The sequence below is a fragment of the Ochotona princeps genome, chromosome 6 (assembly GCF_030435755.1).
Source record: "Ochotona princeps isolate mOchPri1 chromosome 6, mOchPri1.hap1, whole genome shotgun sequence".
Classification (NCBI taxonomy): Eukaryota; Metazoa; Chordata; class Mammalia; order Lagomorpha; family Ochotonidae; genus Ochotona; species Ochotona princeps.
This window is the reverse complement of record NC_080837.1, coordinates 13288838-13314855: the sequence shown is the minus strand read 5'-3', so window position 1 is coordinate 13314855 and position 26018 is coordinate 13288838. Positions and strand designations below refer to the sequence as shown.

General features: G+C 47.7%; 1 protein-coding gene across 5 annotated transcripts; it reads left to right on the top strand.

Annotated features, from left to right (window-relative positions):
- Positions 1 to 24123, top strand: KIF23 (kinesin family member 23). 5 transcript variants are annotated; one of them, XM_058665614.1, is made up of 23 exons: positions 3 to 241; positions 1331 to 1400; positions 2243 to 2371; positions 5013 to 5118; positions 5338 to 5474; positions 5684 to 5793; positions 6500 to 6670; positions 9189 to 9301; positions 9475 to 9596; positions 11081 to 11183; positions 13571 to 13650; positions 13734 to 13853; positions 14059 to 14185; positions 14500 to 14658; positions 15266 to 15423; positions 16794 to 16967; positions 17132 to 17311; positions 17604 to 17915; positions 20394 to 20624; positions 21636 to 21718; positions 21905 to 21986; positions 22533 to 22603; positions 23590 to 24123. In XM_058665614.1, exons 1-23 carry the CDS (start codon positions 231 to 233, stop codon positions 23603 to 23605), a joined length of 2865 nt encoding a protein of 954 aa, XP_058521597.1. In that variant the 5' UTR covers positions 3 to 230; the 3' UTR covers positions 23606 to 24123. The 5 variants fall into 5 exon arrangements, with proteins under 5 accessions (XP_058521600.1, XP_058521598.1, XP_058521597.1 ...); XM_058665617.1 differs by lacking the exon at positions 17604 to 17915 and having other exon boundaries at positions 1 to 241; XM_058665615.1 differs by lacking the exon at positions 21905 to 21986 and having other exon boundaries at positions 2 to 241.
- The last annotated feature ends 1895 nt before the right edge of the window (positions 24124 to 26018 follow it).

Genomic DNA, 26018 nt, shown 5'->3' with positions numbered 1-26018 from the left:
ACGCAGACGCCGCGTCGGTCGCCTAGGAGACCGGCACCGCTTCCGGCAGGGCGGCAGCGCCCGCCGAGGCCACGCCCCCCGCCGCGGGCGGCCGCTGATTGGCCCGTTTGAAATGCGCCGGGCGCGAGCTCACCTGGGCTTGCAGCGACGCCGCCGGGCTTTCCGGAACGCCGCGCTCTGTCGGCTTCGTCGCTTCCCGCGGTCTCCGGGCCGGCACCGAGCCTGCTGCCATGAAGCCTGCGTGAGTCCGGGGTCTGTCAGGGAGACGGCTGGTGCCTCGGGCCGCCGTCCTCGGGCGGGCCGGGGGCTGGTGCCTCAGGCCGCCCCCTCTCCGGCGGGCCCGGCTTCTCGGCTTCCCCGCACGGCCCAGGGGCGGGGGGTCCGTGAGTTCGGTTCCCGGGGTCCCAGCTGGCACGGCGTGGGCTTGGCGGCGGGGGTCGTCTCACGCCAGGAGGCGGAGGGCACCCCAGAGGACGTCCCGACCCGCCCAGGGCGCTGCCTCGGGCCGGACGCCCACGCCCTTGTGCCCTCCCGGGTGGAGAAGTACTTGTGCCACCCTGCGAGAAGTAGCCCTTGAGCTGGTCGTTTGCAGCGGGGTGGGGGGCTGCGTGTTCGCTGGAGAGGTCAAGGCAGAAGCTTTATGCGAGTAAACAGAGCATCTAACGAACGCGACGGGCTTCCTCTGGGAATATATTGAGTATTTCGCTCAGAGACCACCCAAGGCCATAAGGCCACTGAACTTTAGTGGGAAATGTTCATTCGGCCTCTAGATAAACGGGAAGGGAAAAGAAGCGATGTGCCAGAGGAACCGGTAAAAACGGGAGAGAGGAGAATGGGGGAGTTGAGCACCCCAGTGTGTTGGGGCACCCAGGGTCACAGCTTTGAGTCCTTTTGTGGTAATTTGTTCTTGAAAGTACGCTGCACAGTCACCTTGACCGAGGATCTCTGTGGGCGTTTTTATGATTTCATTGTGGTCCGTAGGTCTTGGCACTGACTGGGCACATGTGTCAGTGAATTGAAGGATAAATGTGATCGCTTGCTTGCAGATGTTTCAAAATGTTAGCGTCTCTGAAATTGTTACTTAAAAGCACTAGGCAAGCTACATAAAATACAGAATTCATCAAAAACTGAGTGGTTAACATTTGGTAACAAAAATGTATTCTTAACCAAACACTTGGATGCCATAGCCACTGTCGATGTAATTTCTTTCTGATGATTCAAGTTGTTTGGAATAATATTATAAACCCCAGGGAGGTTGTGTTTGTGTGAATTACACGTGTGGTTTTTGTATGTTGATGTTGTACTGAAATGTTCTTTTCTATGTGACCAGGAGGGCTAAGACACCTAGGAAACCTCTTGTGAAAAAGGGATCCCAGACGAACCTTAAAGACCCAGTTGGGGTAAGGTCTGCTGTGGATGTGTGTGTGTGTGCTTGGAGGGGCAGGAAGGGCTGAGGAGTTACAGGTTGTACTGAACCCTGCGGGGCTGCTGGTAGGCGTGCAGTTTCGTTTTCCATATAGGATTCATTAAAGCCCAGTCTTTGTGGACTGTGCGTCCTCTCACTGGTCTCAAAATAGACAGTGGAAATCTGCAGCAGGCCAGATGCTCTGGGTTGGGGGGACAGGGGGGGCATACTCCGTTCCTGACAGCCTGTCACCAGGCTAGCCCCCAGATGCTGTCATGGCATGGCATGTTAAGTCTCTCGCAGACTCCTTTGCAAGCAGCTCACGATTGGTGAGCGTGGGAAGTTCTTGGAAAGGCCAGTGGTGGCTCGGAGAGCATGGGTTTGCCTGGGTCTGTTCAGGCTGGCCTTCATTGTCCCTGCAGTAGGTGTCTGAGCCAGGAACCAGGTCCCTTGCACAGAGCAGAACGGGTTTTCCATCCACTCCACTCCTTTTTTCCTATTTTTTTGTATGGGAAATACCAGGTTAAGCTGGTTAAGTTTGAATAGATGTTCAGTTCCCAAGAATTCTAACAGTGTTGGAAAGCTGTCCTGTTGTGTGCTGGGCTCTTGGCTGTTAGAGATTTTAACATTAGTATAGCAACAATAATGAAGAGAAGCTGCGTGGTTGGAGTGCATTTGTCTTTTCTGGTGTGCGGCATGCCAGTTTGCATTGTACGTCCTTGATAGCAGGGTTTGTGGCTCTTCATTTGAGGGACCAAGTGCTTGTTGACTAAGTGAATGGGAAACGCGAGAACGCAGGCGTGCGATCAGCGTGCTGAGCCCTTCCTGTTTCTGCAGGTGTACTGCAGGGTGCGCCCGCTGAGCTTTCCCGAGCAGGAGGGTTGCATAGAAGTGATCAATAACACGACTGTTCAGCTTCACAGCCCGGAGGGTTACAGACTCAACAGAAACGGAGACTACAAGGAGGTAATTCCTGTGGGAGGCAGGCTGTTCTTACATGACGATGTGTGTCTCCTCAGTAACTTCTCCATTGGTAAAGCTTTTAAAGGTTTGTTCATCTGTTTGAAAGGCAGAGTGACACAGGGAGAGGGAGAGGCAAATCTTCTATCTGTTGGGTCATCCCCGCAGTGCTCCCAGTAGTGAGGGCTGGGCCGGGCTGAAGCCAGGAGCTGGGAACACATGCGTGGCAGGGACCCAAGGACTTGGGCCATCATGGTTTTCCAGGTGCATTAGTAGGGAACTGGATTGCAAGTGGAGTAGCCGGGACTTGAACCAGCAGTGATGAGGGATGTGGGAGTCCCAAGTGGCGGCTTAAGCTACATGTCCCTCCATGTGGAAATTGAACAGTCATGTATGCTTACACTTTTTTGAAAGACTTGTAGAGAAATGCTTTTGATATGCTGGATTGCTTTCTGGGGTATTTTCTTGCATAAACATGGGTGATTTGTGTTTTAGAGCACATATTAGGGATAGTTTAATGTGGATGCTAACTGCCAGGCAGTTGATGAACGCACATTATTATTTCATAATGTTGAGTAATAAACATTGTTTGCTTATAAAATGGTCTTTTGTTCAGTAAAATGCTGAGTGAGCGCAAAAATGTTTTCAGTTGAACAAACATTGTGCTGAACTAGCATCTGGAGGGTGGAGGAGGACAGCCCTTGCCTTTGTGGAATTTACACCTCGTTGGGTCAGTGGAACAAGGGGACGTGGGCTGTCAGGTGCTGGCTGGGGCGGTGGGGCTGCAGCTGGAGGAGGGGACTTGGGCTCCACACCCTCCCTGTGCACTCTGCCTGCCCCTTGCAGACCCACTGTGGCCTTGCACCAAATTGGATGCACATGACGTTGTCCTTGTGATGACACGCCTTCCGAGGCACTGCCGTTCTCTCCTGTCCACTCTCTTTGTCCTTTTCCAACCTCTAAAGGTTTTCTGCCTACGCTTCCCTATGGCTTAAATGCTGATTGTGTGATGAGAACCATGGCATTTTTACCTGTTCCCTAAACCTGTTCTCTGGCTTTGAACTCCAACTTGAGGTCTCTGCCTGGATGCCACACGTGCTTGTCCAGATCACAAGCCTGCAGCCTTCTCCAGGCGTAGCACCGTCCTGTAGCACAGCACCATTCTGCACATCCCCAGCCTGGACCCCGCTTTGCCCTGGCCTGTCTTCATATCGAATTCAGGAGTCTGTCTGTCTTGCCAGTGCTGCTGCAAAGTCAGTCTTGCTTGTGTCTTTCTCTACTGCTGTCACCCTCCCCTGAGCTGGTTATTCATCACTGAGACTGGAGTTTCTCAAGGTGTCTGCCGTGAAGGGATGGCTTTTTGAATTCAGAGCTCCTTGCAGCTGTTGGTCCTTATGCACAGATGGTGCTAACTGGAACTAACCATGTGAGCCCACAGACCTGGCTTCTAATCTGTTCAGGGGGATGAGCCTGTTGTGCTGCCTGATGTGACTCCACCAAGTGGTCACAGAAGTTTCTGCACAATCAGGACAACTGGTAGGCAGCACTGCTCCGCAGGCACTGCTGCTCTTGGCGGGGACTCAGGTAGCCCGATTGCCGGCTTCTGTGCGCCTTGTAAGTTGAAGCAAGATTGTGTGTCTTGTTTTCTCTTCGTGTCTATCCTTTCTACCCAGCCTCATCTGTCAGTGCCCATGCAGTCCCTGGAGCTCCTAGAATGGGCCAGATTCCTGGCTGACTGCCTCTGTCTTGGCCTGGACTTCTCCTTCCCCTGCTGGCCCCCGTCCTTGGGTTTCCGCTTAGATGTGCCGTCTCAGGGCGTGTCCCTCCACCCCATCGGAAGTGGCAATTACTTGACATATGGGTGTGTTGTTTGATTCTCTCTCCCCCCCCCACCCCCGTAATGTCAGCCTGAGAGGAGACTGCAGCCTGTTTGCCCTGCCGGATGGGAATGAGCCTGTAGAGGCTTCCTGGGGCCAGGGGAAGATGGGTGGGACTGTACTTCCTCATTGTAGTGAATTGGAAGCAGGCATAGATGAAAGGCTGGGTGGGGAGGCAAGGGATTGAAAACGGTCACGTCCTTATAAGGGCAGACTAGTCAGCGCCCTGGAGTGAGGCTTCCTTTGTCTGTACCTATTCCTGAGGACCAGGAACAGTGTGAGTTAGGGATGCCAGGACTTTTTAGTGGTTACCTGGAAACTGCGGGTTCCAGATATAAAGGCCATCCATGAAGTGGTTGTCTGACATGGGTCGAGGTGCCCGTCAGGATGTCTGCAATCCATCGGGGTGCCTACTCCCAGCCCTGGCTCTGTGCCATTGTGGCTCCTGGGAGGCAGCAGAGGATGGGTCAGGCAGTTGGGTTCCCACTACCCACGTGAGAGGCTGGACTGTGTGGGTTCGCCACCTCTAGCTTTGGCTAGCCCAGTGCTGGCCATTGCTGGCTTTTCGGGGTGGACCAGCAGATGGCAGGGTGTGCTCTTGCTTGCTCGTGCTGTGTTTCTCTGTCCCAAAGTACAGCCAACATTCAAAAAACAGGTGTTTTTTCCTTTGTATGTCTAGATCTTAAATGTTCATAGAGAAACATTTCAGGGTGAGACAGATGTATTTCTAGTGGAATGCCATTTAAGTGCGGATTGTTCTTTCCTTATAGACTCAGTATTCATTTAAGCAAGTATTTGGCACTCATACCACTCAGAAGGAGCTCTTCAATGTTGTGGCCTGTCCTCTGGTGGATGACCTCATTCATGGCAAAAATGGTATGACTCTTGGAGTTTTTGGATTTTCCTTTTTCTCTTCTGACAAAACTTTCAAAATTTGTATATATCTTGTGTTTGGTATTGAATTTAGATTTGGTTTGTGTGTGAGTGCTATAAACCTGCTTTATCCAGCTTTTTGATTTTTTTTTTTTAAGACAATGAACAAATATTGCAGATGGACTTTGCAGTTATAACTCATTGTGACTTGCTACACTGTAGGTTTGCTTTTTACATACGGTGTGACAGGAAGTGGAAAGACCCACACGATGACCGGCTCCCCGGGGGAAGGAGGGCTACTCCCTCGCTGCCTGGACATGATCTTCAACAGCATAGGGTCATTCCAAGCTAAGCGATATGTAAGTGGGATTCTTTGTGTTGGGACTATCTCACTGTACATGTGGGGTTGAAACGCTCAAGGACACAGTAGTAGTAAGGGAAAACTGAAACACTGGATTCATTTTGAAAGCTGAAAAGCAGTGAACTATTCCTGATTCTTATTTCTGAAGTGTGTTTGTTTCTGTTTAAGTGAATTTTAAACACATGGTCTGGTTTTGGCCCCCCTCAGGTTTTTAAGTCCAATGACAGGAACAGCATGGATATACAGTGTGAGGTTGACGCATTACTGGAGCGTCAGAAAAGAGAAGCCGTGCCCAACCCGAAGACTCCCTCTGGCAAGTAAGTACTGCCTAAGGCTCACCAGATTGTGTCTTGTGGTTCCCCGGGCATGAGAGTGGTGAAGGCTGAGTGGGGAAGTTGGCCTGACAGCTGGTTTTGTGAGGCTCAGGTTGAGGCATGTGCTAGCATTATTTGCTCAGCTGTTCTCTGATTTTGAGCACACTTTGAGTCACTATATTGAGGGGGCCTGTGTTTGTCTGGGAGGATTGGGGGAACTGTTGGTAGGCCGTTGAGTATGAGCAAAGTTGCTTTGGGAATTTCTGTTTGCAATAGCGGGTCATTTATGTCAGCTCTCTCTCTCAAGAGTGATTTATTTCTTTGAAAGACAGATTTATACAGAGAAAGGAGGGAAACAAAATCTCCCATATTCTGGTTAACTCTCCAAATTGGCAGAATGGCCAAGACCATACTAAGCTAGAGCCAGGACCCTGGAACTTTATTTGGAGCTCCCATGTGGGTGCAGGGGCCCAAGCACCTGAGCCATCTTTTGCTACTTTCCCAGGCCCATTGCAGGAAGCTGGATGAGAAATGGAGCAGCCAGGATTCAGATGGGATTCATATGGGATGTTGGTGTTGAAGGCTGTGGCTCTGCTATGCCACAACACTGGCCTCCATTTATGTCATCTTAGTTTCCTCTTGAGATCATTTCCTTTTGATAATGACTCAAAAGACGCAATAAATATGATACTTCTGTTTTTATTTTTAGGCGACAAGTAGATCCAGAGTTTGCAGACATGATAACTGTCCGAGAATTCTGCAAAGCAGAAGAAGTCGATGAAGATAGTGTTTATGGTGTATTTGTCTCTTACATTGAAATATATAATAATTACATATATGACCTGTTGGAAGAGGTGTCATTTGATCCCACAAAACCCAAGTAAGTAGTGAGGCGAAGCCCTCCTGCCTGTTAACCTTGGGGAGTCACCTTGCTGATGTTTGCTTTTTTTTTTTAGCTATACTTGCCTTTATTTTCAGAATGAAAGATTGTTTTATCATGTAGTTAGCTTGGGATGCAACTATAGTAGGGAACCCATGGGTGAAGGCTCTTAAGGAGCAGAATGACCAGAGCAGTTATTGCAGAGGTTGCTTGGGGAACACACCATGGAAAGGACCTTTGTGCATTTTGTAAGGGAGTGTCCTTGTTGAAGCACCCAGGGCCTGCCTCTAGATGAGACTTAGCATGGGGCATTTTGTAGCTTTTTAGCCGTCTGTGTACGTCATGGTGGTGTCTAGAGTGGAGCTGAAAGCTGTTGTCTGCACAAGTGCTGCTCAGAGACCTTCTCTCGCTAGCTACCTTGCTAGATAACATGCTGTTGGAGTGAAAGAATTGCTCCTTCGATGTCCTTGGGTCTTGCTTTGCTAAGACTGGAGTCCAGTTTCCACCTGGCATCATAAATGGATGTGTGCCAGAGTTGACTGCAGTCTTGCGACTTAATGCACATGTGTGCTCCCCATGGTGCTGGTTTTGTTCAGAAGTTAAAGGCTGGTCTTCACTGTTATATCTTTTTATTTTTTTAAGATTTATTTATTTATTGAAAGTCAGTTATGGGGGTTAGGAGAAGAGAGAGATCATCTGAGTTCACTTGCCAAGTGGCTGCAGAGACGGGCCAGGGACAAAGCTGGGCCAGGCTGAAGCCAGAAGCCTGGAACTCCATACAGGTCTCCCACGCGGGTGCTGGGGCCCAAACACTTGCTCTCTGTTCCCCTGCTTTCCCAAGTGCATGAACAGGGAGCTGGATTAGAAGTGGAGCAACCAGGACTTGAACTGGCACCCATATGGGATGCCAGCACCCCAGACGGTGGCTTTATTTACTACACCGTGTTGCTCGCCCTAAGGCTGTCTTCACTGGGGCCTCTCAGGACATAAATAATATGAAGAAGCATGCATTGTATTTACCGTCTGTATGTATGTCTGGTGGAACATTACTGGAAACCATGGGACTGAGGACAGATGTCAGAATTTCCCCTTTGATTTCCACAAAAATGTGGATTGTGATTGAGAGCACCCTTGGTGAGAGTCTGTGTGGCTCTTACTGAGTCACTGGGCAGGGTCCTTGGATTGAGGTCTGCGTGGATTAGAAGAGCAATCGCAGAGTTGCTAGGCAAGCTAGATGTAAAAGTGCCCGTTCTGGAGGTTAGGTGAAGGACGACTGCCGTGCTTTACTTTTACCCTGCTACAAATGACAACTTCTCTAAGAGACAACACTGGTGTAAGAAATACGTGCAGTTGCATTATAGAGAAGTAGTAAGGACCTTATGAGACATTGCATATCCAGCTAATTCTTTCCCATTCATTTCGGATGTCAGCTGTCTTGACTGGTCTTGTGTCCTATTTCCCCAAACTTCTGTAAAGTCATTTCTTGCTACCAGTTAAATTCCTTTCGGTCTATCCTTGGGCCTAGTTCTTGTTTGGTTAGTTCAAAGGGATCCTATCTTGACTTGATTTGATTATGTGAAAGGTGACTGAAGGTGATTTCTGTGCTCTCTAATCTTAATGGATAATTCCTTGAATAAACTTAGAAGAGTGCCTCTTTGGCATTGCATCCAGGTGTAATTTAATTGTTCTTTTTTTGAGCTGGTTGGCTTTAAAATAATGAAGAAGTACCACGAGGGGGGATTTTAATATACCATTCCCATGACTGTCTCAATGTTTGCACTGAGCGCTTTGCTTGGGCACAGCTGCTGTAGAAGAGTAACTTCTGCCTTATTCCTTTGGTAGGTGGAACAGTTGCAGCACACCCTTGAGGAACCCAGATTTTGTGTATGTGTTTGTGTTGGCCCTTGTCTTGAGGAGAAGGGTGCAGGTATACTAGTGGCTGGCTTCTGAGGCATGTCTGTATGCAGGTTTTCACTGGCCCTGGGCTGGCTGCCAGACTCTTGGTGACGGTGGCTGGTAAATGCCTCCCTCTATGGTTCATAGGGCTGAGGCCGACCAGGCAGTGCCTTTGTCCACCCTACACACAGATCAAAGCTCATTAGCCACTTTGAAAGGATTGCCACTGCTGGTATATACCAAGATCTTTCTGAATTGGTGTTTTGCTCTTGCTTGTCCAAGTCAGATCTAGTTGTGTATATTGCTTTGCTAAATTAGGAAAATGCTAGACCTTGACGCTTAACCTGTGCATGTGATGTCGCTTTTACTGCTTTGGTCTCTGGTTGTTCATGTTGTTTTATGTACTTTATTAGAAATAGAGCAAAGCTTTTAATAAAATTGCTTCCTGTTATTCAAGTAGGCCACTAATGATAACTAGCCTAGTATTTCTTTAGAGTCTTACCTATACTTAGCTCCTTTGGAGAATGGGTGTCATGTTGCTGGCATTTTAATCATAAGGGAAGAAAGAGGTCAGTATCTCTGAGTTTTAGGAAACTAATCTTTCTTTTTTTCTTTCCCACAGACTTCCACAGTCTAAAATGCTTCGTGAAGATAAGAACCATAACATGTATGTTGCAGGATGTACAGAAGTGGAGGTGAAGTCTACTGAAGAGGCGTTTGAAGTTTTCTGGAGAGGTTAGACCAGAAGTGAAGTAGAGCAGTGGAAGCTGAAGGCTGCTGTGCTACTAGGACAGCGGTCTGTGCTAGAGAGAGAGAGAGAGAGAGAGAGAGAGAGAGAGAGAGTGTGTGTGTGTGTGTGTGAGAAGTGGCTGGGTTCCCTGGAGTCAGTGACTTCTCTGTTGTCCCAGGCCAGAAAAAGAGGCGGATTGCTAACACCCACTTGAACCGTGAGTCCAGTCGTTCGCACAGTGTGTTCAACATTAGGTTAGTGCAGGCTCCGCTGGATGCAGATGGAGACAATGTCTTACAGGTAAGACTGGGCTGGGCCGAGTGTTGCTCCATCCTTAGCTTTGCAATTAGTTAGGTGAGTGAGGTTTCTCTGCAATAAAATTATTCTGTCAATATATGTGTATTGTGATGACATTAACCATCTCCCACCCCCCCCCCCCCATTAGATATTGAAGTTTTGGGTCTCTTGAGTATAGAATTTTTGAAACTGGGAAAAGGTTTACAGATCTTTAAAACAATCACTTCATTGGAGGAGACAATAGTGTATACTTCATCTTCTGACAGCTCACTCTGTGGACTCCAGCCCATGGTTTTTGAGCAGCAGCAGTGGAGTTCCCGGGTAGAGTGGTTCTTCAGCACCTCTTGGTGGATAGGCAGTAGGGTGCCCCCATCTGCTGATTGCCGTTTGCTGCCGAGACGTGCTAACATAGGGTTGCATTGCTGAACAGGCATTGTTGGCCGAGTATGCGTAGTTTGATGGTTTGAAGCTATTAAACTGTGACTGTATCTGTTCCATACATGAAATCCTGGAACCCTGAAGGTTCTTAATGGCAGGAGGAAATGGTACTGAAGAATTCTGGTTTCTACCTGATTAGCAGTGTGCCGGCCTCACTGTTGCAGAGCGTTCTCCTGAGGGCGCCATGGTTAGAGGAGGCAGTGTGCCTCAGATTTTTCATCCTATGCACGGCTGACAGTCAGTGCCTGATTAATGTCAATTACAGAGTGGTTATAAGCCAACCTACATATGCATGATTTCTATCTAGTGTTAAGATATCACTTAGGTATCTGTGAAATTCATTTGTTGTTATCAGAATTATTTAGAGGGCCTGATATGATGGCTTAATGGCCAAATACTCATCTTGCAAGCTACAGGGTCCCATATGGGTGCTGCATTTGTGTCCTAGCTGCTCCACTTCCCATCCAGCTCCCGGCCTGGGAAAGCAGCAGAGGACAGCCCAAAGCCTTGGGACCCTGCACTCGCATGGGAGACCTGGAAAAAGCTTCTTGGCTCCTGTCTTTAGATCAGCACAGTTTTGGTCATTGTGGCCATTTGGGGAGTAGACCAGCAGATGGAAATCTTTTCTCTTTGTCTCTCCTGTTTGTGAATCTGATCTGTCTTTCCAATAAAAATAAATAAATACTTAAAAAATCATTTAGAATATTATGACGTTATTAGGTTATTATAAAAAAATTATATGCCTGAATATATAGAAGAATTTAGTGTAGCCCTGTCCTGGGTTCATTTTTGATTCTCTGGTATTTGTTGAATTGGAGTGTTAGGCACCATGTGGGTGCTGGAGCTGGGGTCTCTGTCCTCTGGGAGATGATGGATTTAGGAGGGGGACTAGACATGTGCTGTCTGCAGGCAGGTAGCTTTTGTCCCTCCTGTGCGCTGTTTGGTGTGCAAATGTTGTATTAAGACTTAATAACTGTCGGTTTGAACCTACTTCGAGAACACTGTAAACCAATGAAAGCTTTAGGTTATTGGCTTTGTTGTCCTCTCAGGAGAAAGAACAAATCATCATAAGCCAGTTATCCTTAGTGGATCTTGCTGGAAGTGAAAGAACTAACCGGACCAAAGCAGAAGGAAACAGATTGCGTGAAGCTGGTGAGTAAACACAAGTTACTAACTGCTACCGGTTTTCAGAGCTTGGAGTGTCAATGTAGTACTCACCCATAATTGTCTTCAGTTTAAATAATTTGAAAGCTAAGGTTTAATGAGCATTGTGGCTTAGTTCATTTTGCTGGTTTGGTATCATTTTATTATATTACAGTGATTTCTTTTGAATGAGGAAGAGTGGCTAAAAAAAATACAAGCGATATTCATTCATATGAAAGTTACCTGTGACTGCTGGTATTGTAGGCAGTTCCTGGTTCTTGAAACCAGCTACTCCTGCATTCCTGTCAGCTTCTGAGGGATCCTAGAAAGGAAGGGAAGTTGAGGGGGAAAGAGAGAGAGAAAGTGAGAGAGAGAGAGTGAGTGTGTGAGTGAGAGGGAGTGAGATCAGCCCGGTGTAGTCATGGGTATTGGGGTTTGTGTTGATAACCGTTTGGTGGGTTCCTGCTGTGTGCTAGGAACTGAACAGAGATATAAAGGCTGAACTCACCAGAGAGAGGTGGCCGCTTGGGTGGGGGTCAGAAGGGAGCCTATGTTCTGTGGGTACACAGATCATACAGGGTTGCCACTGCAGAGGAGCAGAGTGGGCTGTTTCTGACAGGACTGAAAGCATCGTTCCCTGCGAGGAGGCCGCCACTTGTATAAAGGAGACTGACAGGTTTATGAGTGATTGAAAATGTACAAATGTACACATATGTGTAACACATGTTAGTGAGTTAGGAGATAGTAAAGACTTGAGTTTCTTCATGGGCTGAAGAGATGAAAAAGTTTAGGCCCACTGGTGTGAAATGGAGTCTTACACCTTCTGCTGCCTGCACCAAGGATGCTGGCCTCACCTATGTCACCGGAGCCTTCTGGTTGTGAACTGTGTCTGAATCTGCTCTGTGGCCCTATGGCCCAGTGCCTGGTACAGAATGTGAGAGCTGAGACTGGTGAAACAAGGACCCAGGAAAGGCCGAAGAATATGGCAGAGGAAGGGTTTAGGGTAACCTGGATGGGCTGGATGGAGTTTAAACTGGCTTGGTAAGAAGAGCCTGAGGGTTCTGATGGGTGGCGGAAAGAAGAAAGGCTCCTGGGTGATGGAGTGAGGAGCCGTGTGGCGTGCGTTTGTCCTGGGGTGTAAGGCGCAGGTTGTGTGTGTGCGGTGGTGGCCTCTGCTCCTGTGAGTGATAAGGTGTGGTTCTTGGGCCTGTTTGTGCAGGTGCTGTAGAAAGAAGACTTACTGCAGTGGAGGACATGGGGTCCTGTGACAGCGGTGCATGTGTGAGAGCCGCTGTCTTGCTGGCAGTGGCCGAGGGCTGCTTGCATGCTTGTGCAATGCTGGCTTCAGAAAACAAGCAGCTCTACACTGAACGGCTGTAGGGCCAGTGGCACTACCTGTTGGGTGATGGATTTTGGGGTTGTCAGTGTACACTGAAGCCGTGGCCTCTTCCCAGCGTGAACGTGTAACCCAGAGAGGATAACAAAGAAAGCCAGTTACATTGAAATGTGTTTAACAAAGCATTTTAAATTTATCATGCGGTGACTTTCGTACTTCTTTATTAATGTGTTAAATAGAAACCCAGCAGTAGGTCTCATAACTAAACAATCCACACAGTAATTGTGAGCATAAATATTTTGATCAGGAGCAAACTATAATGTGCTTTAAAAATATCTGTAGTTTTTAATAAAAAGACACAGCGGGCTTCCATGTACTGCTGTGTTTTTGGCTTAGGTTTTTAATTGAAGAAACTGCTGAATTCCAGTTACGAGTTTAGTAAAAACAAGCTTGTAATTTACTTCCCCTCTGAATACACTCGGCCTGAAATGTATGCCTGGACAACACAAGCCCCAGGTTGAGAACCTTATTCTGTGAGAGGTTTGGGGATGCAAGGGAACCTGATTTCATTGCTGAGCGCACGGTGGGAGAAGAAGGTGTGGGAGAGGGGGTACCGGAGGTCACGGTGACGGTTCATGCAGCAGGCGGCGCTGTGGTTCCTGAGGCATGTGACCACTGCCTGTGGACTGGCACGGGCCCTCTGGTGTGGTGGATTTGAAGAGGGCGACTGTTCCCTGAACTGGACATACTTTAGAGAAAATATTTTAACCGGAGGACATTAAATAACTGCATCTAGTCTGCTGATTCACTGAATTTAGGATTTGGGAAAAACCTTATGGGTCCTTAAGTGTAATGGGGCATTTGTTCTGTCTGAGGGATGGCCATTTAACCTCTCCAGAAATAGCGAGAGATGACCTGTATTAGGCATGGGCAGTTCTTGAAACTGAGCCACGAAAAATGGTTCTTTATAATAGTTACACGGAGTTGAGATTTTAAAGACAAATGGACCGCTTTCTCTACCTCGTTGTTCTCAAATCTCTTGTGCATATTTTCCTGTTAGGTAACATAAATCAGTCACTGATGACACTGAGAACCTGCATGGAAGTCCTGAGAGAAAACCAAATGTATGGAACGAACAAAGTAAGGACAGTCTTCCCTGATCTCTCGGTGGAGTCTGGGTGTGCTCTGTTGTCTGATGTGCTGGGGTCTGAATGTGCTTACAGATGGTCCCATATCGAGATTCCAAGTTAACACATCTGTTCAAGAACTACTTCGATGGGGAAGGGAAAGTGCGAATGATCGTGTGTGTGAACCCAAAGGCTGAAGATTATGAAGAGAGCTTGGTAAGTTTCATGTCACTATCCTGTAACGTCTCTGAGTTTGTGGTGGGAAAACACCCCTGTGGAGGTGACCGGTGGCAGGGTGAATGTTTTAAAGTTTGATACTGAACCCCTGGGGTGGAGAAGTGAACTCATAGCCACTCTCTCTGCCTCATTTAATCATTTCTGTCTGAGTAATTAACAATTCCATTTTCTTTGCATTTTAAAGCAAGTCATGAGGTTTGCAGAAGTGACCCAAGAAGTAGAAGTGGCGAGGCCAGTAGACAAGGCAATCTGTGGTCTAACACCTGGGAGGCGATTCAGGAACCATGTGCGAGGTGGCCCGGTTGGGGATGGTAAGGCTTGCTGTTCGGCCTCTGCCTGCTGGTTGCTTGGTCTGTGTGTTCTTTAAAGAGGAAAAGTCTGTTTCCTGTAAGAACTGTTTATATCCGCAACATCCTTTCTCTTCAAGAATCAAGTGCAAGGCAATTTGAACCTAAAAATAAATGAAATTTCTTGCACACTGTGCTCTCAGTTTAAGGAACTAGAATGTGACAGCTCAAGAAGCTTCCTAATTAATTGGGCTGGTGCTCGAATCACAGAGTTGAATTGACTTCCTTACGCACCTTCTCTCTGGTCTAACTCGTCACTGTTGTGTAATTTGATGCAGAGCCCCCCGTCACCAACGTGGTCTTACAGAGTTTCCCACCTTTGCCGTCGTGCGAGATTTTGGACATCAATGATGAGCAGACCCTGCCAAGGCTGATCGAGGCCCTGGAGAAGCGCCATCATCTTCGGCAAATGATGATCGACGAGTTTCACAAGCAAGGTAAGGGTGTCTGCGGCTGTTTACCCCCGACGTGGGGAGGGATGCACTGCAACAACGAGGTTATGCCCCTGTTCTTTGTGGTTTTCAACCCTGCTTAGTTAGCAGGACAAGGAGGAGTTTTTCCCACAACTCTTTTTTTATACCTTAAGAAAGTAAAAAAATTTATAAAATTTCAATTTCCATGTAGGAATGAAAGTTGCTCAGAAAAAGTAAATAGCTTGCTCAGGTCTTAACTAATCAGCGTATCAAGGATTCCAGCTCAGGTCTGAGAGAGCTGAGTCTGGAGCATCCTTGTGGTGCATCATTCCCCGGAGGCAGTGTGCTTGCTGCGGGGCCTGGGAGAGGAGCCGAGGCCGTGTGTTCTCAGCGTCCCCACAAACCTGTGTGGGACCCGGGAGAGGAGCCGAGGCCGCGTGTTCCCAGCGCCCCCACCAGCCTCTGTGAATGTCTGCACACTGAGGCCCAGATTCCTGGTCCCCTTCCCAACCAGTTCTCTCGGTGCTAGACTGACTCACAGCAAGAGATGTGCTTAGTTGTGTTTCATGTCGGCTAATAAAAGTTGTTTCCTTGGTCAGTTATTGGAGTAAAACACTTGCTTTTCTTCCAGCCAACACTTTTAAAGCCTTGTTACAAGAGTGTAGCACTGCCGTCTTAAATAAAGAAAACTACATTCACGGGAAACTGAATGACCAAGAGAAGGTGATCTCAGGACAGAAACTGGAGATAGAACGACTAGAGAAGAAGAACAAAACTTTAGAGTATAAGGTATGTTGGGGTGTGCTTGGGATACTCTGCTCTGTGCTTGGCTTCGAGTTGGGGCGTAATAGGGATGCCGTGTGGCCTTCGAGTTGGGGTGTAGTAGGGATGCCGTGTGGCCTTCGAGTTGGGGCGTAGTAGGGATGCTGTGTGGCCCAGCTAGCACTGCTCTCTGCTTGGCTTCGAGTTGGAGTGTGCTTGGGATACACGTGTAGCCTGGTAACACTGCTCTGTGTTTGGTTTTGTGTCCTTGTTACTGCTGTTTAAGTGATCACTTGGTGATTGATTTATCTTCATTTTAGCCAAAAAAGGGAATATAAGAGACAGGCATAAACAGGAGCAAAGGGATCGTAGTCATGTTTAGTTTTATGAATTACAGTTTGGCAGCTGAAGAAAATGTTCTGTGGTCTCTGGCCTCAACAGTGGATCATCCTGGAGGACTTTTGAGGGTTTAGCTGTGGTGATAGCTTGCTTTGGGGTGGAGGAAGCTGTGTTTATTTGAAGGTGATAGAGAGCGCCTGTCCACTGGGTCATTTCCATTGATGACCAGAACTTGGGCTCCACTGGGTCACTTCCGTCGACGGCCAGGACTTGGCTGGGGACAGTGCTGGGAGACAGGAACTTGGTTACTCACTGCTGCGTTGGGGTCTACACTAGCGAGGAACTCGAGTCAGGGTCTGGAGTCCAGATGTGAACCCAGGCTCTCTAATATGGGATGTAGGAATCTTGACCAGCTAAACCAAACGCCCTCTCTTTGCTTTCTGATTTCTTCAGTCTCATTTTCCCCAATTATCACATAGCATAAATGATTGCATGAGAAAATGTAATGGTAGCATAGTGCCTTTGACATAGCAGATATCAGAATATTTCAGAAAGTTCATGGAAAGGTGGAATCAGTTTATTTTGGAACAGAATATTTTGAAAATCATGCCTAGTTTTTTTCATAATACGCATTCTCCATGAACTTTACGAAGACCCCTCCCATGTGCTAGTTGGATCATTTCTGGTTTATAGGTGAGATTGAAAGATACGCGCTTGGCCTGAGTCTCATCTGGAGCAGAAGGCCGTGCTGTCTTGCTGGGGAGTGCCGTGGCCCTCTGTCAAACCAAGGGCCATCTGGAGACGTGGGGTGATGTGTCCATTGTGGAGAGGGGCTTTAGTTCAGGGGAAAATAATTCTCGCATGAAATCAGCTGTAGCTTTTTCTTTGAGTGACTTGCTTAGCAGCTTCTGTTTCTGAGAATGAATGTAGCAATTGAGAAGTTTTAAAGGCTAATCATGCTTTATGCAAGACTGTTCTTTCCACAAAATGGAGAGAGATGTTACAGGCACACGCAGCATTAGCATACTTGGTATGAACTAGCTGGTCTGCCCTTCCAGATTGAGATTTTGGAGAAGACGACTACTATCTACGAAGAGGACAAGCGAAATCTGCAGCAGGAGCTTGAGACACAGACTCAGAAACTCCAGCGACAGTTCTCCGACAAGCGCAGGCTGGAAGCCCGGCTGCAAGGCATGGTGACAGAGACGTCGATGAAATGGCAGAAAGAATGTGTGAGTGTCATTCACTGCTGTGCACATCAGCCCCTGCAGTCCTGCCCTTGTGCTTGGGGTTCCTGGCGGAGCTGGAGACCTCGGCTTTTAGGAGCTGTGGTGATCTGGCATGGGTGGTCAGTTATCACTGAGTTAGAATGGAGATTGTCATTGAAAACCTACAGGAACGCCGAGTGGCAGCCACACAGCTGGAGATGCAGAATAAACTCTGGGTCAAAGATGAAAAACTGAAGCAGCTGAAGGCTATTGTCACTGAACCCAAAACTGAGAGGCCGGAGCGGCCGTCACGAGAGCGCGACCGAGAAAAAGTTATCCCCAGATCCGCTTCTCCCCCGCCGGTGCCGGTGAGTCACCTCTGGTGGTGCGTGGCTTAGTGTTAGAAAACGGTCCTTCAGACTAGATGGCTTTTTGTGAGACTGAGGTTGAGGTTTTATGTTTTAGATTACTTAATGTTTCTGAAACTTCTGTTTGGGATACCTTTAAAGGTAGTGGAAACACAAGTTAGTACATCCAGTGTAGTAGCAGTGTGGATGCCTGCGTGTAATATTTAGTCTTGATATGCTAAACTGTTGATAAGTGATGAATTATGTCTCTGTTTTTCAGTCTTGCTCATTAACGTTTCTCCGATTTTTTTAGCTTTCTAGTAACTCTATTGCTCAGATTCCCAACGGCCAGCAACTCATGAGCCAGCCACAGCTCCATAGGCGCTCTAACTCTTGCAGCAGCATTTCTGTAGCTTCCTGTATTTCAGAATGGGAGCAGAAAATTCCTCCGTACAACACTCCTGTCAATGTCACATCCATTGCAAGGCGTAGGCAGCGGGAGCAAGGACAAAGTAAAACTTGTATCGTGTCAGACAGAAGGCGAGGCATGTGCTGGACCGAAGGCAGGGAGGTGGTTCCGACATTCAGGAACGAGGTAGACGTAGAAGAGGATCCTTGCGTCAGGGTCAGTGCCAGTGTGATTTCTAATGCGTTATAGTAACAGTAGCTTTGCTCTTGTAACTTGATTCCAAATGTCCAGGGGGCAGGAGATGGAGGGGCTTCACTCTAACAATATGAACAAGGTCTACCTTAATGGGTTACTTCAGAAGATTGACCCACCCCGAGACGGAGGCCTCACTCTTGCTGTGAGAAAGCCCAGACACTGCTGGCAACGGCAGCAGGTGCCTCTCAGGCCGGCGCGAGCCCATGGAGCTGTGCTTGCCACGTCACGCACACTGTCGATGACAGGGAGTGCCTTAGAACACACTCCCTTTCTCCAGATTAGAGGGTTTTTTTGTTTGTTTTTCTGATTTTGAATTCCACTTTTTTGAAGTTGAGAACTCAAAGGAAAGTTAAACATGAATGGAGTAGCTTCTTTCCCCTCCACTAGAGTTGCCAGTTGTGACTTGATGAAGCTGTGCAATCGTCCACTCCCTAAAGCTTCTGGAAGTAAGGCAGAAACTCTTGGACACTCACACTAGGAATGAGAATATTGGCCCCACAACCGCAGTGCTTATCACAGCCGAGAAAGTTGACGTTACAAATAGATATCCTCCAGTTTCCCAAATTGTCCCCCAAATGGCTTTTAATTTTTCAGTCCATGGCCCATCTCATCAAAGCAAATGCCTGTCGTTTTAATCTTTTAATGTCTACCCCTGCCCCTTTCAATTTTCATGACATCGATTTTGGAAGCGTCCAGGCCAGTTGTTTTGAAACCACTCAGGGCTGCATGGCCTACAGATTGCTTTGAGCTTTCTGTTCTTTCTCAGCTTACAAGGGCTCCACTGCATTCAAACCTAACTAAATTAATCAAAACAAATGCACTGTCTTTCTTTCCTTTATGTAAGGTTAAAGGTAAAGTTTTCTGTAAATCAGAATAAACAGACAAAGTTATCTTTAATCTTAACATAGGGCTTTAAGAAATTTTCTCTGAAACAAATGGATCTGTGGTGACTATTTGCCTTTGATTTTCTCGCTGTGTAACTTGGGCTAGATGGGTGCCCGCCGAGGTGGCCTGCCCTCCCAGGGCATCTGCCACCAGCTCAGTTGGCACTCAAGGCTGAACTTCTGTCTCCTTTGCACATTGTGGTGAGTGGTCCTTCTGATCAACTCTAGTCAATCCCCCTATTTCATGGAACGCTCCAGGCCTGCTGGTCCCTGGTCAGCAGTACCACAGTCCATAATTTGGCTCTGAAATATGTAAAAGGATTTGCTAGAGGTACTTTAGCTTCCACTTGAAATCAGAATCTCTTAGAAGTGCAGCAGAAAAGTTACCATAAGGTTAGTATCTGTACGTTTGTTGGTTAAAACTTCTGTCAGGTGAACTGAATCTGTACTTCCAAGGTATTTATTCATGTCATCAATGCTGGCAGAATGGTGCACAGACTGTCATCTTGCCAAAGCTTATTTCAGAATGTATTATTGCTCTGTGCATGGTGAATAAGGGCCAGGCTTCCTTTTTCAGCATTACGTAAGCTGTGGGAATTTTTTGGCTGCCTTGAGTCCCAGCTTCTTAGTGGCTGAGGTTCGTGGTATACTGATTAGCGCTGTCACTGGTGCTTCATTTCTTCGTATGATTGGATATATACAGTTGTATATAATCACCTTCCAGAGAAACGTGCATTTGGAAACCAGGAGGTCATGCTTGACTAGCTTGAAGGATTGGCATGTGATCAACTTTCATTTGTCGTCAGTTTTACATACTATTAACTGTCATGTATGTGAAAAATAATTTCTTTGAAGCCGACTGTGCTACATGTAACGTTCCCAGAATCCTGGGATTTGGTTCTAAGCAGTTAAGCTTTCATTGTGGGATGGAGACTGATTTGGATGTATTTGGGAGGGACACATTGAGATATTTTGGCCATTATTACATTTGAACTTCTTGAGTTTTGTTTTGAGATCTGGCTATCTTACCTGAAAGTACTTGGAAGTACTTAACATTGCTTTAATCTTTATTTTTAACATACAGCTATTCGTCCTTACTTTCTTGAAAGTTTTGTGCTTTGTCAGCTTTTTTTTTGTTTGTTTCTGCCTTTACATAAGGTGTGTTTTTTTGTTTGAAGCCTTGGACATGCAGAAGGCTTGTATTGATTTTATTGGAAATTAATTGTAGATTACAAAAAATTGTAGATCACAAAAGCAGGTTTAAATAGTGGCTTTTGATTGGAAATGCAAGATGAACTGTTTTGAACTAGCACCTAAGCAAAGATGAGCAGTATTATCAGTTTTTCACTTCATCCTCTGGCTGGTGTTAAAAAGCTGTCTGTTGGTTTCATGTTTCAATATAAAGAGAATGTTTAAGTTACTTAAATTACCTATTTAGCTTTTGGAAAGCTTTGTTTTGATACTGACATCATTTAGCGAACCTGCTGCACTTCTAATGCCTGTCAATTAATTCTGGCTTATGCTTGTTTCTCGATTCCTCTTTCAACCTGATCAGAACGCTCCACCAATTCGTCTCCGACACAGACGGTCACGCTCTGCTGGAGACAGATGGGTAGATCATAAGCCCGCCTCTAACGTGCAAACTGAAACAGTCATGCAGCCACATGTCCCTCATGCCATCACAGTAGCTGTTCCAAACGAAAAGGCACTAGCTAAGTGTGAGAAGTACATGCTGACCCACCAGGAACTAGCCTCCGATGGGGAGATTGAAACTAAACTAATTAAGGTAAAGTCTCATTTACACAGGAGACAAAAATATACTTAAAAAACCTTTAATGTCCCACAGGCACAAGAATGAATGGTGTCACCTTTCTGGTAGTAGAAAATAGAAACGGTGCTTAGGTCAGGGATCCGCTAAGCTGAGACTTGAACTGAAACAGGCTCGGGTTCTTAGCTCGCTGAGAACTCCAGATCTGGAATGAGCTTTCATTATTGACTATTTAGTTTTGACCCTACTTAAGAAGTAAACCTAAACCAAGAACCCCTGCTTGTGCTCTGGAAGTTCAAGGTAAAAAGCCCAAATTAAAATCTGACACAGCCAATGCCTCTGACGTAGCCTCTCCCCTCAGGGACTTGGCTGTCTGGAAAAGCAGTGACTGACTAATCAGGGAACGAAAAGGCAGAGCTAGTTCTTCATTTCAAATTCCACCTCGAGGATACTTCTACATTGTAACTCCTGAAGGTAGTCCCTGTTTTGAATGACATCAGGAATTTCCACTAAAAGTCACCATCTAATGCTAGCAAATTTTTAGTCTGATCCACTCTATAAAGATGAGAAGACAGTCATCACCAGGGCAAAGTAGTTAAACACTTGAATGACAGACTCGGGGTCCTTTATAAGATTTTTGGGGAGCAGTGAGCAGGTAACCCTGTCTCATCACCTATAAGCTCCCAATGACGACGGATGTTCTGTCTGGATGTGGAGGGGCCCCAGAGAAGGTGTGCAAAGTCCAGCCAGGTGTCTTGACCCTTAGTGAAGCTTTAAAATTACAAGTGGAACAAGGACTACTTTTAAACACCTTTGTGAATATTACTGATTATATCATATTGGGCTGTTTTTGTTCACTGGAGGATCTGTCTCAGGGAACTTGGTGGTACAACTCTCAGCATCATCTGGGTTTGTGGGTGGAAGTTCCCATAAAACAGTAGAATCTTGTTTCAACTTGAATCTGATATATGTGTATTTGTCAGTTATGTGTGTCGCAAGCCTAACAGTGCCCTTTGCTCTTGGCTTTAGGGTGATGTTTTTAAGACAAGAGGTGGTGGACAATCTGTTCAGTTCACCGAGATTGAGACTTTAAAACAGGAGTCACCGAGTGGGTGAGTGATGACCAAAAATGTGTTTTTAAAGTATTTTCTTAGCTGTTCTTTTGTGACGATCAGAATATTTTGTGAAGTAGATCACTAACTCTCCCAAGGGGCGTGCATGGGTCCTCCCGATTTCTAATATTTTTCCTGTTCTTGGATGCAAAAAATAATTACTGCATCGTGTCTCCCCTTTTTCAGTAGTCGGAAACGAAGATCATCCACAGTAGCACCTGCCCAGCCAGATGGCACAGAGTCTGAATGGACCGATGTAGAGACAAGGGTAGGGCTGAAGGCTGAATATTTGCTTAATAGAAACTAGGCTTGGCACAACGGTAGCTCTGACCGCTGTTTGAGAATGCTGGGGCAGGCCCTCCCACAGCCAGCGCTCCCAAGCAGCCTGGCCAGGGCGTCTTCTGCCTTCGGTTTGGGCTTGCCTGGGCTGCTTGATTCAGAGGCCACGTGTCCAGTGCAGGGGAAGGGCTCAGGGATGGAGAAAGAGGGTCTTGCTAGGTAACCAGGCTTCCCTAGAGCCCAGAGGAATGTTCTAGCAGCTCAGGACAGGTCCCTTGTGGAGGGGCTCCTATGGAAAGCAGGTGGGAAGGTGAGACCTTAAGAACTCTTCCTTATGTCAAGAGAGGGTCCTGGCTGACCTTAGGGACCTTCTAGCTCTCGGTGGGTGCGGCCTCTGCCAGGAGACTGCAGGTACTGGAGCCGTGTTGGAACAGAGGTGGCGTGCAGTTCACCTTGGGAGAGCCGTTGAACAGACATGGGTCCACAGGCTGCCCAGAGGAGCTGACCTTGTCCTCTTCTCTTGTTTTCCTCTCAGTGTTCCGTGGCTGTGGAGATGAGAGCGGGATCGCAGCTGGGCCCTGGCTACCAGCATCATGCACAGCCCAAGTGAGCACCGTGATGAGGCCTGCTCTGTGTTCCCCTTAGCATTCCCACCGTCAGCCCTGCTCCCTACCAGCCACTGGCTAGTGGAAGCCAATGTGGAGCTTCCCCTTGGAGTGCCCAGCAGGTGGCTGCAGCATTGGGCCAGAGCGGTTGGGCTGCAGGATCAGAGGTGATAGAAAATGGCTGCTCTGGTTCCTCATAGCGCTCTCTGAGCACCTCAAGGCAGCAGAGCTGGCGGCTTTAGTTGAGCAGACAGCTTTGTGTAACTTTCCTCATCTGCCGTACTCTGGGCCTTAGTATACCGTGAAGTGTTCATTGGAATGACTGAAAGTCAATGGCAGAACTTACAATAGGGAGGGAATCACACTTTGCCTTTTATTAAGTGCATATGTAAGGGTTTCCATAATACAGTTTTAAAAAACACTCCTTGAAAATATAGACCTATGCATTCATTTTTTAAAGAGATTTATTATTATTTGAAAGGCAGATTTACAGAGAGAAGGAGAGACAGATCTGTCTGCTGGTTCACTCCACAAATGACTGCAATGACTAGAACTGAGCCAATTTGAAACTAGGAGCTAGGAGCTTCTTCTGGATCCCAAAGCTGTCCTCTACTGCTTTCCCAGACCATAAGCACAGAGCTGAATCAAGTAGAGCAGCCAGGACTAGAACCAGTGCCCATATGGGCTGTCAGTGCCATAGGTGGAGAATTCGCTTGCTACACCACCATACCAGCCTCCGCCCGTGCAACATTCTTCACACTTGTACTACCTAGGCAGTTCGCAAAACTTGCAGCAGGATAAAGATGGGAGGTCCTGTTTTCTAAATTAACACTAGATAAGCTATTTTGTATGTCATTTGCTTTGTCAGGACTTGAGTTTTCCCACTATAAAAATGGGAATTCTCAAAGTCACCCTAAAATTTCTTTGGTTATGAAGGGGTGGGCACCAGTTGCGGTATTCAACACTAATTGCTGGGTTCTGTTTTAGACGCAAGAAGCCATGAACCGCGACAGCCCTGGGATAAGCAGAACATAGTCACCGGCACTGGCGACTGCTCCCAAGCCACGCTGAGCAGCCTGCTGGGTCCTCCGGCCTTGGGGGACGGCACAGACCTCAGCTGTGACAGACACTGGCCTCTGGCGGAGCTTTGCCGACAATCCCAAAGATACACAGCAGGCTGCCAACCTGTAGTATGTGTGTTATGTGCCTTGTCGTATTTAATACTCATAGCAAAGGAAGACCCTGCCCCACTGCTGATGGACTTCATAATGCAAGTCTTTGTATATTGTGTTTTTATAACTAACCCCACAAATACTTGTCTTGGTATAATTAAGGAAGAGTAATATCTAGATCCGACTTTTTTTTTTTTATGGTGACTTCTCCAGTTCTGGTCTGAGTGTTTCTTGGGTTTTATAAATGAAACAAATGCTGCTATTAATTAGCTGCAAGAGTGCACTTTAGACATATCTGACAATTGAGACTTGAAATAAAGATGCCAGTGACTGGTCCATAATAAAACCATTTTCGGGAGGTGTTTTGCATTTTGTATGTATATATTCACTTTCTGACATTTAGATATGCCAAGAGAGTTGTAATAAAAGAGCACTAAGAAGCACAGACATTTGTGGTCATTCATTGCGTGCATGCCAGCCTAGTGTTTAACCAGCACTCTGGAGTGAGTGAGAAAACAGCACTGGGAAAATACTCCAGATATTAATTTGATGTTATATGGGAAATACCTTTTTAGTGTTTTGTAATTTTTTAAGGATCACCTTTTAAAGATTTATTTCTATGGAATGGCAGATTTACAGACAGAAGGAGATACAGAAAGATCCTCTGTCCGCTGATTCACTCCCCACGCGGCCTCATTGGCTGGAGCTGAGCCAATCTGAAACCAGGAGCCAGGAGCTTCTTCCAGGTCTCTCACACACAGGTGCAGATTGCCAAGGCTCTGGGCCGTCCTGGACTGCTTTCCCAGGCCACAGGCAGGGAGCTGGATGAGAAGTGGGGCTGCCGGGATTAGAACTGGCTCCCATATGGGATTCTGGTGTGTGTGAGGCGAGGACTTAAGGCGTTAGGCCACCGTTCCCGGCCCTCACCATTGTTTTAAAAACTCATCTTGGTGCGGGGTAGGTGCTGGCATGAAGACCCACCACCCTCCACATGCGGATGCTGGCCCGTCCTGGCTGCTGCTCTTCCAGACTGGCTCCCTGCTTGCGGCCTGAGAAAGGTGCAGAGGACGGCGCAAGTCGTAGGAACTCTGGACCTGCATGGGAGACCCGGAGCACGCTCCTGGCTCCTGGCTCCTGGCTTCATTCAGATCAGCCTTGGTCATTGCCACCATCTGGGGAGTGAAATAGGATGGAAGATCTGTCTCTCCTCTAAGTCTACCTTTCCAATTAAAACAAAATCTTAAAAGATTCTTATCTTGCATATTGCTGTGCTTAGTCCTTACATGTAAAACAAGGTCAGCTTGTCAAAATCTTAAAAATCCTCATGGAATTTTGCTTGAAATTACACTGTCACCATTTACCCACTTGGCCATCTCATCTGTTAACACATTATAACGTTGTTCTCTGATTTTTTTTCGATTGAAGAGCAGTTACAGAGCGGCCAATGGCTGGAGCTTCTGGGTCCCACGGAGGGGCAGGGTCCCAAGGCCTCGGCCACCCCTAGCTGCCTTCCCGGGGGATTAGCAGAGCTGTCTTCATTGCTCTGTTGCGCAGCAGTTTTTAGTACTACTGGTGAATGCTTTTGTTTCTATATATAATCCAACATCCGTCATCCACGGTGAACCCTCACCCTGCACTGTTCCTGGTTTCTCTTAGAACCTGTGGGTGAACACTAGGCGGGAACTGCTCAGCCGTTCCCACAGGGTGACCGCGCTTCCGGGGTCCCGGGATGGGGCGGGCGGCGTGGTGATGCCGGGGCACGTTCCCGTCGCCCCCAGCTTCCCGACGGGCGCCCCTGACTGAGGAGCTGGGGGCTTCTCGGCGTGGACACACTCAGTCACGCAGTTTTCGGGCTTTAATTCGCAAAAGCCCGAGGACCGACCTTGGGGCGCCCCACCCTCCCGCAGCTCGCCGGCCCCGGCGGGCCTCTGTCCGGACACGCGGCCCGGGAAGCTCGGCAGCGCCTGCAGCCCGCGGGCCTCTCCCTGCAGACCGGGCCTGAGCACACACAGCCGGGCGGGAGCTGCGCCCGCACACCGGCCGGAGAGCAGACATGCCCCTTCCCCGCGCCCAGCACGCCGCGCGCAGGCGCCGCCGGCTCCCCGTCCCGCCTCTTCCGCTCGCGGCTGGCGCCCATTGGTCTGCGCCGTCGTCCTCTTCCGCTCGCGGCGGGGGTCCACGGTCCGACCCGTCTGTTCCTCTGTCCCGCCTCTTCCGCTCGGGACGCGCGCCCATTGGTCGCGC